The following is a 12,166-nucleotide window of genomic DNA, read 5'->3' on the forward strand; positions in this document are numbered from 1 at the left end:
ACCTCCCCTGCGTGTGGCTCTCCGTGCGTTGTCCTGAGTGAGACATTTCCTACCTGGGTCTGCAGTTGAAAACATAGGGTGTGTTCTCGCAGCTTCTGAACGCCGGGGCCTGAGTTGCTGCCCGGAGGGGGGCAGGTGGCCTTACCGCCACCGTGACGTCACCACATCGGTCACCACGTCGTGACAACCCCTGAGCCCCAGGACTGCAGTGTGACTCGGGGAAAAGGGACAATTTTCTCCCCTGTTGGAGTAAGAGTTGCTGAGATGCCACCCGACATGTAAAACTTTTTCCTTCACTGTTCGTGTCCTCAGTGCCTTCCGAGAGGAGCATCTAGAAGAAACCATAACACAGCACATTCAGAAACTGCACGAACACAGAAAAAAGTTCCAGGGGCTGGATCCACTCGAGGAAGTCAGACAGGCTACGCAGGATTTAGAGATTGTAAGTATTTGTCGGCTGCATGTAAAAATAAATGGTTCTGGTAAAAATCCAAGGGGACTTGCCATGCCTTTCCGCAGTGCACGTTCTCTCAAATCACGGGGTGCGCTTACTGTGCCTCACGGTGAGGGCCGTGCCCAGGATCGCCATCAGTCGGGGGCGAGAAAGAGTTTTTGTGGCGCACGAGCCCACAGATGCATTGTGCCCCCGACGGGACGCCAGCAGCAGCCACTGCTAGGTCAGTGGAGACGGAGGGGACGTGTCTGTGGAGTCCTCGCCGATGCTTCCTGCCCAGCAGAGCCTGGCGGGGCCGTGAGAGGGCCTGCGGTTGGCGAGGCAGGGAGGCAGGGAGGCTGGCCTCCTCACGCTCAGCTGCTGGCAGCGCGCGTCCATCCGCAGGCCCTGAGGCCCCTGCCACGCGTGTAGGAGTGGTCGGGGTCATGAGAGCGATGCCGTGGACAGGCAGGCAGCTCCCCACCCAGGCGGGTCCTCCCGGGTGACAGAGCTCGGGCAGTCTGTGCCCTCGCTGCTCACAGGTGCAGGACAACGTGCCTGTTCTCCCCGGACCCCCGCCGTTCAGGCCTGCGGCCCCCGATGTGGTGCCTCAGCCCCAGCGCTGCCCTCAGGGCCGTCCCCACAGCCCACCAGACAGCTCCGTTGTCACCTCTCTGGGGCCCCGGGGTGGATGGGGGAGGGGGAGTGCAGGCCAGGGAGGGCCTGGACCGTGTGGTGGGGACCCCACCCCGTCAGACTCTTCCCTCTTCTCAGAACCTTTTCCTTCACAGCCCAGAGAACGGTACCGGCCGTAGGTGAGCTTTACTCTCTTCAAATCTGTTGTTTATAGTCGTAACCTCCTCCTTAAACACCCCAAACCCTACCTCTAGGGCTTCTAAACATTTGTGTCTCAAGCTGCAGATTGTGGAGTTTTGAAAAGTCGATTTGGTGTTATGAACAGCCCTGTGCTTACAAGTTGATAACCTACACGAAGCAGACCAGTTCCCCGCAAGACGCCAACTGCCAAAGCTCACACAAGAAGGAATCGACAGGTGGCTCAGTGGTTGAGCGTCTGCCTTTGGCCCAGGGCATGACCCCGGGGTCCCGGGATCGAGTCCTGCGTCGGGCTCCCTGCAGGGAGCCTGCTTCTCCCTCTGCCTGTGTCTCTGCCTCTCTCTGTGTCTCTCATGAATAAATAAAATCTTAGAAGAAGAAGAAGAAATAGACAATCTGAATGCGCTGATATCTGTTAAAGAAATTGAATCAATAATAATTTTCCAGTGGGTTCACTGGTGAATTCTATCAAACAGTTAAGGAAGAAATTATACCCACTCTTCATAATCTCTTCTAGAAAACACAGGCAGAGGGAAGATAACAGAGTTTGTTCTGTGAAGCCAGCATTACCCTAATACCAGAACAAAAGTGTCACATGAGAGGAGAACTACAGACCAGCATCTGTCCTGAACAATGATGCAAAAATCCTCAAGAAAATATGTGCAAATCCAACTTAATAACATACAAAAAGAATTATACACCAGGATCAAGTGGAATTTATCCCAGGTGTGCAAGGCTGATTCAACACTTGAAGATCAGTTTATGTAATGCACCGTCACATCATGGCTAAGGAAGAAAACTAACAGATCATATTAGTGGATACAGAAAGCATTTCATCTGACAAAATCCGACACCTATTTGTGATAACAGCTTTTAGCAAACTAGGAATAGAACTACCTCAACTTGATAAAGAACATGTAAAAAAAAAAACAACTACATTGAACATCAAACTTCATGGTAGTGAAACTACCATGAATCTACATTTGCCCTGAAGGAACGAGGCAGGAATGTCCCTTCTGAACATTTCTCTCCAGCATCATTCTGGAAGTCCCAGCTTTTTCCCAACAGGATAAGAAAGGGATAAGATATACAGATTAGGAAGGAAGAGCTAAAACTATCTGTTTTCAGATGATGTAATTGTCTATGTAGAAAATCCCAAAGAACTGACCAAAAGGCTCCTGGAACTAATAAGTGATTATGGTAAGTTTCTGGGATCCAAGGTTAATCTATTAAAGTCCACTTCTTACTCTACCACCAGCAAACAAGTGAGATTTGAAATGAAGAACATCATTTATATTAGCACCAAAAAAAAAAAAAAAAATGGTGCCGGGTACAAATCTAACACAATACATACAAGATTTATAAGAGAAAAACCAAGCTGTGACAAGCGAAATCAAACAAGACCTAAATGCATGGCGAGGAATCCCATGTTCATGGATAGGAAGACTCCTATCGTCAAGACGTCCGTCCTTTCCAGTTTGGTCTAGAGAGTCACCACGATCCCCATCCCAATCCCAGCAAGTTGTTCTGTGGGTGTGGACAGCCTGATGTCAACGTTTAGGCGGGGAGGAGGCACAGGCCCAGAGTCGCCCACAAATACTGAGGAGGAAGAACAAGGTTGAACGTCTGGCACTGCCCGACCTAGACTCTGCGGAGCTGCGGCATCCAGACGGTGTGGTGTTGGTGACAAAGTAGACCAACGTCCATGGATCAGAGCATCAGGCCCACGTAAATACAGTCGACGGATGTTGGACAGAGGAGCAAGAGGCTCTCTTCGGCAGGTGGTGCTGGAGCAGCTGGACGTCCACTTGCAAAATAATGAATATAGAGCCAGACCTCAGGCCTCCACAAAAGTCAACTCAAAATGCATCGCAGACCTAAATGTGAAACTGTAAAACTTCTAGAAAATAGAAAGTGTAGATGACCTGGGGTTGGGAGGGAGTGTTTACATAGAACATCAGAGGTGCGACAGAAAAAATTGATAACTTCATTAAAATCTTAAAGTTTTTTCTGTGGAAGGTGCTGTCGAACGATTAAGACAAGCCAGAGACGAGGAGAAAATATTTGCAGAAGACACATCTGATAAAGGACTGTTATCCAAAATATAGAAAGAAAACAACCCAGTTAAAAAGTGAGCTTCGGATCTGAACAGACACGTCCCCAGACGTGTAGATGCTGAGCATAGGAGAAGGCGCTCGATACTCTAGTCATTGGGGAATTGCAAACCAGAACAGGGCCCCACCGTGTATGAGAATGGCCGTCGTCCTCGTCGCAGACGCTGGCCGGGACGCGGGGCAGCAGAACTCTCGTTCGTTGCTGGTGGGGATGTAGAATGGTGCGGGCCCTTTGGGAGACCGTTCGGTGATTTACCCGAAAATTGAGATCATCTTACGTTGAGATTCAGCAGTTGTGCTCATCGGCACTTACCTGAAGGAGTTGAACACATGTCCACGCAAATACTGCTCACGGATGTTCATGGCAGCCTCACTCAGTTACCAAACTCGCGGAAACCGGGATGGCCCTCGGTAGGTGAGTGGGTCAGCCACCTGTGTGGATCCTATGGGATGTGGATTGGTACCGAAAAGGAATGAGCTGCCGTGCCCTGAAAAGACCTGGGGGAGGGACGCCTGGGGGGCTCAGGGGCTGAGCCTTCAGCCCAGGGCGTGACCCCGGGATCCTGGGATCGAGTCCCGCGTCGGGCTCCCTGCAGGGAGCCTGCTTCCCCCTCTGCTTGTGTCTCTGCCTCTCTCTGTGTCTCTCATGAATAAATAAAATCTCAAAAAAAAAAAGAGGGATCCCTGGGTGGCTCAGTGGTTGAGCGCCTGCCTTCGGTCCAGGGCGTGGTCCCAGTTTGGGGATTGAGTCCCTCATCGAGCTCCCCGCGTGGAGCCTGCTTCTCCCTCTGCCTGTGTCTCTGCCTCTCTCTCTGTCTCTCATGAATGAATAAATAAATAAAATCTTAAAAAAAAAAAAGAAAGAAAGAAAGAAAGAAAGAAAAGAAAAGAAAAGAAAAGACCTGGGGGAACCAACCGCAGGTGCATCTGCTAAGTGAGAGCCAGTCAGAGAAGGTGACAGCTGGACAATATTTTGGAAAAAGCAAAACTGTGCAGACGTCCTGGGACGAGTGGCTGCCAGCACTGGCGGGGAGGGGGATGCTCAGGGCAGCGACCCCGTGCGACGGCTCAGTGATGGGCGCCTGTCACTGCACATTTGTCTAAAGCACTAGAACGCACAACACAAGAGCGAGCCCCGATGTGAGGACTGCCGACCCTGGGTGATGACGGGTCCGTGTCAGCTCACAGATTGTGACAAATGTCCCAGCAGGCGGGGGATGAAGACGGCTCCTCAGGAGTAAAGCCGCCTGGCTCTCTAATGTCTAATTTGAAACTGAAACCCGAGATCCCTGGGCGGGAGTAGGGCACACAGGAAGGGCCGGGAGAGCACGATGGGGCGCAGGCTCCTCACTGGGGGCAGGCGCCCAGCGTGGGAGGAGGTCCGGGCCCGATGGCCATGATGGCCGGGATCGCCAGGCCCGGGGCCAGCGGAGGACGGAGGCGCAGGCAGGGACTCCGAGGAAGCGACGGCACAAGGTTTTCCTCCCAAACAAGGCAGCGGAGGGAGAGAGGAGTATGTCCTAGAAAAGAGAAGCTGACCCAGAAGGGTGCCCCGGAGCCGCCAGGCGGAACACTGTTCCTACTGGAAAAAGATGTCACGGTGGCCACTTGTCGGAGCTGCAGGTACATCTGCCGGGAGCAGCCCACCCCCGGGACCGTGCTGCGAACCTGCTTTCCGTGTGATGTCCTGAGTGGGTTCCCTGTCTGGCCGACTTGAGGGCCGCCGGCAGGTGCTGGTGGGCCGCGGGTGGTATCGCTGCCATTTCGGGGAGTGAGTGGTCACATGTGCATCTGGGGGGTGCAGCCTTGGCGCCCCCACCTCCGCGCTGGCCCAGGGTCGGCTGTGGTCTGCCCCGGGTCACAGGGCCATTCCTGGAGCCCACAGCTGTGATGGATCCGTAGGAGGGACCCTGGTGCCTGGGCTGGGGGGCGCCGGGTCACCCCCAGGGACATACAACTGAGGAACACGGGGGAGCATGAAGGACGAGTCCCCCTGGGGGGTGGGCGGCCCCAGCACTGCAGGCGCAAGTGCCCGCCAGCCGCACCATCCCTCTGAGGGCCGCGGGGCCCCTGCACCACTTTCAGGGACCCCAGGTCCTGTTACTAGGTCTGGGGGTGAGGGTGCAGGTGCGGCCCAGCCCTCCCGGGCCAGGTCTGAGTCTCGGGTGGGATCGTGGGCAGGCTGCTGCCGACGCCGGCCGTGTGAGCGAGGAGCCTTCATCCCTCCATCACCTGGCGTCTACGTGGCTGTAGGCGGAGGTCACGGTGGGGCCAGGGTGGGGACTCCCGAGCGGAGCAGCCCGGGCCCACCTGGAGAGGCCGCTGTCCTGTGGGGACGCGGGGCACAGTCAGCTGGGCCCCTGCCCGGCGGCCCTGCCGTGAGTAGGCCAGGGGGACGGGTGCTGCTCCCTGGGCACCGTCCGGCAGTCTGGCTGACTTTGACCCCCTCCCGTTCTCCCCAAAGGCCAGAAAACTCCAGGAGCAAGTGAGGAAGCTGAGGCTGGGGCCCACGTGGACTAGAAGCCAGCAGTTCACAGCTCTCGCCGGACGCCCGCCACGGCACCCACCTGCGTCGCGGCCTTGGGACTTATTGTTTAACATGAAACACTAAGGGATCCCTGGGTGGCGCAGCGGTTTGGCGCCTGCCTTTGGCCCAGGGCGCGATCCTGGAGACCCGGGATCGAATCCCACGTCGGGCTCCGGGTGCATGGAGCCTGCTTCTCCCTCTGCCTGTGTCTCTGCCTCTCTCTCTATCTCTCTGTGACTATCATATCATAAATAAATAAAAATTAAAAAAAAAAATTTAACATGAAACACTAAGAGTCTGAGAAAGCGGACAGATGCTCGGGGCGCGCGCCTCTGGTGCCCAGCGAAGATCCTCGGGGCCGAGAAGTGGGTCTAGCAGCTCGTGTGCCGCCCAGGTGCCCCCTCCCTGCGTGTCCCAGGGGGCGGGTGCCGACGCCACCCCTGGGCCCCCCTTCCCAGCCTCATCTGTGCGGCCTCGCAGAGGCTGGACCGCGTTTAAGCTGGATTAAAGGAGAGAGTACCGTGGACGCCCCGTGCCCCGTGTGTGCCGCTCGGCGGGCCGCGTGTCTGGGTGTCTCCCCCACCCCTGCCGCCCGGGTCTTTGCCCACCAAGGAGGGGCGCTGCCTGAGCCCTCACCCCCACCCTGCACTGCCAGTCCCGGCCTCAGCCCTGCAGCCTGCACGCCTCCGCCCCCACAGGCCGGTCACACCCTGCCCACCTCACTCTGCAGGACCCGCTGACTGCGAGTTAAATGAATTCACGGCCTTCGCCTTGAAAATGCCCTTGATTGGACTTGGCAGCTCCTTGGCCTCCCGGGAGCGGGGGGCAGAGCTAGACCAGGCCCGCCGCCCCCAGACGCTGGTGTGCTGTCCCAGTGCTGCTGCCCTGACCTCTGAGCCGGGGTCACCCCCCCCCACCCCCCCACCCCCCCGCCAACACCTCCACAGCCTGGCGCCTGCTTGATTCCAGGAGGCAGGTGGTCTGGCCTGCATGGCGGGAGCCTGGGGCAGGGCCACCCTCCCCAGGACCCCCCCTGCTTCCCCTCCTCCGCTTGCCAGCGCTGGCTTTCCTCGGGCTTCTCCCAAGAGCAGGCTGTTGGAAGTGACACTCCTCTACCACGATGTGCTTCCTTCATTTCTCTTTTTAAAAAAAGATTTTATTTATCTGAGAGAGCGCGCGTGTGTGTGTGCAGGGGGAGGAGAGGGAGAGGCAGACTCCCCGCTGAGCAGGGACCGACTGGGCCCCATCCCAGGGGGGGCCCGTGACCCGGGGTTCCCTCACTTCCTGTGAGCTGCGCACACAGGGCGGACCTGGGCCCGTCCTGGCCTGGCCCTGCTCCCGCTGGCCTCGTGGCTGCTTCCGGGTGGATGCCGAGTGCCTGGGTGGGGGCGCCCTCCTGGCCCCGTGCTGCTGGGTCGCATCTCCTCCTCCCTTAGTTCCTGAGTGAGCACCACCAGATCCTCCCTTTAATGCCCCCCCGCCCTGGGGAGGGGGAGGGAGGGCCCGGGATCTCTGGGGGGCAGTGACTGTGCTAGGAGGTGGGATGGGGGACCGTGGCCAGGTGTCCCCACCCAGGACCTGCTCCCCCGCCCAGCCCCCTACCCTGCACGCCCTGGTGCCACGACCCAGAGTTTCCTGCAGGTGGCGCCACAGGTTGTTGGTGACCCGGCCCTGGGCCCTCCTGCTGCACACACCCAAGGACGCCAGGGCCCGGGCAGGGCCACCCCACAGGCTGCGTCTGGGACGTCTGTCCACCACCTGGACCAGGCACCTGCGTCCTGCTGGGGAAGCCCTGGCTCACACCTCACGCCCGTGGATTCCTGGGGGCCCTGAGCCTGAGGTGCCGGACAGCTGGGAGCTCCTGCCACATGGATCCTCCACTGGCCGCCAGCTAGCCCAGGGGACGCCCAGAAGTGACCCACAGCGTGGTGGGGTGGCCAGGGCTCAGGCCCCAGGAACTGTGGGCAGAGGTGACTGTGTCCTCAGGGAGCCAGAGGCTCCTGGGAATTGGGGCTCAGGGGGAAAACATTCCCACCTCCCAGCACCAAAGCATAAGCCTCCATGTCCACCTGGGGGGGACGGAGCAGGTCGGACCCTGCAGGTGGACAGCTGCTGCGCCTCATCTCCGTGATCCCCCATCCCTGTGCTCCCCCATCTCCGTGCTCCCAGTGGCCCCCCATCCCCGTGCACCCCTGTCCCCGTGCTCCCAGTGGGGGCCTCCATCTCCTTGCTCCCCCGTCCCTGTGTTGCTACACGGGGCAGCTGAAGGACCGTGTGCGCCTGAGGCATGGGGTGGGCGCAATGGGAGACACCTGACCCCTCGCCCGAGGGCCTCCCCGGCCTCCACAGCGAGGTGTGGTGTGTGCCCGGGAATGCCCTTCCCTGGACTCGGCCTGGGGAGCAGCACAGGCCTCTGCCCGCGGTACCGCCGCCTGCCCCCTGGGTGCCGGTGAGGGGGTGCCTGTCGTGGGCGCGGGTCCGGGGGCCTGGGGGCCTGGGGGCCTGGGGGCCGAGAGCGGGAGGTGAGACGGCCTCCCCCAGGCCTCCGTGAAAACATCCTCCGGGAGCGCCGAGGGGTTGCTGCCCCGATAACCGCCAGGTTGGGTCACTTAGGACAAGTTCAACCGTGAGATGCGACGTTTTAGCAAACAGCAGCCGCACTTTCTGGTGTGAGGTTTGCTCAGAACCACAAACAGGAGGTGTCTAATGAGGTTAACGGGGTGTCCAGGGAAGGAAAACCCAGGAGGCCGCCTGGGGCCTCAGGGGAGTGTAGTTTCTCTGGGCTTCTCGCGGCCCGTGTGTGGCGATCACCGGTCATCGGTGAGGGGATGCGGCTCTGGCAGGACCCGGCAGGGGCGCGGCCGTCGGGACACCCCCGGGAGGCACCTGGCACGACTCCGCTCACCCCCCTCCTCCCAGGCCTCCTGCTGCGCCTCCGGAACGTCCAGCCATGTGTTTAAACGTCAGAGTCCGGGTGCCGGTGGCTTCAGGGGGCTGAGCCACCCCCAGGGGTGACCCCGCTCTGCTCCCTCCGTGGGCACAGTCCCACCGGCGGGCCCCCGGGGCAGCGGCCCAGCTCTTCTTCCCTCTGCCCGCCACCCCCACGCGTGGGCCAGCCACCCACTCTGGGTGACCTGGCTTTTGTGCGCCTCCCGCCCTCCGGGCTGCTTCTCAGGCCGGGGCCTTGAGCAGGGCCAGGCGGGCTCCGGGCAGCGGAGGCTACCCCGGGCCTCGCTCGTGCGCAGCCCCGCGGGGACACTGCCGGCCTCCCACCCTATGCGAGAGGGCGGCCGCTGCCCAGGCCGCCGCTGGCCAAGCGGTTTGAATCAGCATTGCCGGGGGCGGGGGTGGGGGGCTCTTCTGGAGAAATCTCTGCAACCCCCAGGGCCAGCGGCGGGCCCGTAGAATGAGGGCCTGGGCAGGTGCCGAGGACCCGGGAGGCCTTTGGAGGGGAGCAAGTGAGGGCCTGGCCGGCCACCGGTTATTTCCCGGCGATCCCACAGCAGTTGGGACACTCTGTGTTCATTTTCCTTTTCGTGGAGAACACGCTCGTCGTGAGCAGGAACAGCCAGCTCGGTCGGCAGAAGAGGCTCACAGATCAGGGTTTTGCAATGAACGTAATGATTTTAGGAAAAGCTTGGCGGCCCTAAAAGTGTCCTTGCTGCGGTCCCCGCACCTGCAGGACCTCTCGGATCCGGGCCCGGCGGGGACTTAGGGCGGTCACTGAGGGCCTCGCCTCCCTGCTCACAGGGGCTGCCCCTGCCCCTCCGCCAAGGACGTAGGAGGGCGCAGGTCGTGGGGAGAGCGGGGTGAGGGCAGCTCTGCAGGAGGCACCGGGGCCGGGCTAAACAGCAGGCGGGCTGACCTGCCCGGATTTGCTGCTCCGGCGCAGCCCCGACCAGCACCCGAGTTCCAGCCAGCGGGGACGGTGGTGGTGATGAGACACTGGCGGTGACAGAGGGGACGGGAGGCGACAGTGGATGGTGGTGGTGGCAGAGGGGGTGATGTGGTGACAGGGGGACGGTGGTGGCAACGACTTTTCCTGAGTCCTCACTGGAGGCCAGTGCTGTACTAAGTACTCCCGTATTCAGCCATCGACTGTCCCCCAGGAGGCTGTGTGTGGTGCTGCAGTTATTCCCACTTTACAGACGGGGACACTGAGGCCCCGGGGAGGTAGGCGGCCTTCCCAGGCTCCCCAGGCAGCCCTCCGGCAACCCGGCCCGTGTCCATCCCCTGAACTGCTCTGCGGCACTTCCCGTGGAGTCCCCGCCAGGCCTGTGACATGCCTCCCCGTGAGACGTGACCGTCTTCCCCATAATCCGCGGGGCAGGGACGGGCTCCAGATGTGACCCTGCAGCGGTCGGACGTAGCACAAGCAGTGTGGAAGTCTCAGGGCCCTGGGGACGCCGCGTGGGCCATACGCCGGTGCTGGCGCAAGGGGCACGGGGGCTCCCGTCGGCCCGAGCACCCCACTCTACCCCGGGCCTAGGATGGCTGCTAGCACGTGGGGGCCAATGACCTTGATGTCCCCACCCCCTCCCAGGCCCCAATTCTCAGGGGCTCATCTTGTCCGCTGCCTTCCAGCGGCTGCCTGGCCCGAGACATGCAGTCGGGTGACGGTCCCGGCACCAGGGTCCCCTGCCCCCTCACACCTGCAAGGCAGTGGGAGCAGGCCCAGGTCGGGGGGGGGGGGGGGGGCAGGGGGTCACCTGCTGCTGGGGAACCAGCAAACTCAGGTGGCCCCGAGAAAGGACGATTACAGAGGACAGTGTGGGCAGGGCTGGGAGGGCTGTCCTGTGTGTTATGGGGCCCAGAGCAGGGACGCCAGTGCTGGGGCTGGTGGTGGGCATGGGGTCAGCAGGGACCGGGGGCAGATCCTGGAGGACACAGGTTAGCCCCCCACCTGGAGCACCCCTGTCCCCCTCCCGCAAGCTTGTGGTCACTCAGAGCAGCCCAGTGAAGGTGCTGGACGGTCTCCCGTCTCCCTTCATGCCACTACCCTGCCATCTGGTGCCCCAGGCAGGCCAGGCCAAGGGCTGGGCGCTGGGTAGGCCCGGTGGAGGCCGTAGTGCCCGCGGCAGAAAGCAGAGGCTTCAGGGACAAAGTCCATAGACCGGGGGAGGCGGCTCCGGCCCGTCTTCCCATAGCAGCGGCCACTGCACAGCTCCTCTGGGGCCCCACTGGGCCCCACTAGGCGCGTGTGGGCAGCTCACAGGGTGCAGCCGCCCTCAGCCCCGCCGCCTGGGGCCCTGCTCTCTAGAACCTGCCGTGGGGGGCTCGCTCATTGGTGTGTGTAGGGTGGGCCCTGGTCAGGAAGGAGTCAGCGCCCCTTCCTAAGGATAACTGCATTTTAATCGGAGACTGTGGTGGGGAAGCCCCGGTGGGAGCCCGGGAGTTGGCTGGGCTGGGAGGGATGGTCTGGGGAGGGGCGAGGGCAGGGGGAGCCCTAGAGCGTCACTCTTTAAATTGCAAATCAAGGACAAACAGTGTATGTTCTCATTCATTTGGGGAATATAAATAATAGTGAAAGGGAATATAAGGGAAGGGAGAAGAAATGGGTGGGAAATATCAGGAAGGGAGACAGAGCATGAAGACTCCTAACTCTGGGAAATGAACTAGGGGTGATGGAAGGGGAGGAGGGTGGGGGGTGGGGGTGAATGGGTGACGGGCACTGAGGGGGGCACTTGATGGGATGAGCACTGGGTGTTTTTCTGTATGTTGGTGAATTGAACACCAATAAAAATTAATTTATAAATAAAAAAACAATAAAAATAAAAATAAAAAATAAATTGCAAGTCTGAGTCCTGCTGCAGATTCCTGTGTCCTGCCTTGGGTTTCTGACGGGGCAGAGCACACAGCCGGTGGGGTCTCCTCTTCACACCGGTTCTCGACTTGGTGGTGTGTGGGGGGGTCTGCACACCCTCTGCGGGCCCCTCCCTGCCCCAGCAAACCCTTGCTGGCTGTCCCGTCGCCGGGAGTGGCCCCAGGAGCCTCGTACCTCACCACATTCCCGCGGCCCTAGCACCCAGCCTGCTGCCCTGCCCTGCCCTGCCCTGCCCTGCCCCAGCCGCCGTGGGCCCCTCCGCCCCGGTGCTGCCGCTCACTCCCGCAGCCCCTCCGTGCACACGCGGGCCCGGGCACACACGGACGGCTCAGGCCTGTCCTGTCCCCAGCGGCCCGGAGCTGGCGCGAGCCCCAGCGACCTGGTGCACGGAGTTGGCGCCGGCGCCGGAGGGGTCTGGGGCTCCCCTGGCACTG

General features: G+C 60.7%; 1 protein-coding gene across 12 annotated transcripts in view; it reads left to right on the forward strand.

The window, feature by feature from the left end:
• LRRC27 (leucine rich repeat containing 27) overlaps window positions 1-6,183 on the forward strand; it is a 41,489-nt gene extending 35,306 nt beyond the window's left edge. For all 12 annotated transcript variants that reach the window (XM_072740492.1, XM_072740493.1, XM_072740497.1 and 9 more), the window contains 2 exons: window positions 313-442; window positions 5,846-6,183. In XM_072740492.1, the coding sequence (XP_072596593.1) occupies window positions 313-442; window positions 5,846-5,992 (277 nt within the window). In that variant the 3' untranslated portion in view covers window positions 5,993-6,183. The remainder of the gene's footprint in view (window positions 1-312; window positions 443-5,845) is intronic.
• The last annotated feature ends 5,983 nt before the right edge of the window (window positions 6,184-12,166 follow it).

The sequence above is a fragment of the Vulpes vulpes genome, chromosome 15 (genome assembly GCF_048418805.1).
Source record: "Vulpes vulpes isolate BD-2025 chromosome 15, VulVul3, whole genome shotgun sequence".
Taxonomy (NCBI): domain Eukaryota; kingdom Metazoa; phylum Chordata; class Mammalia; order Carnivora; family Canidae; genus Vulpes; species Vulpes vulpes.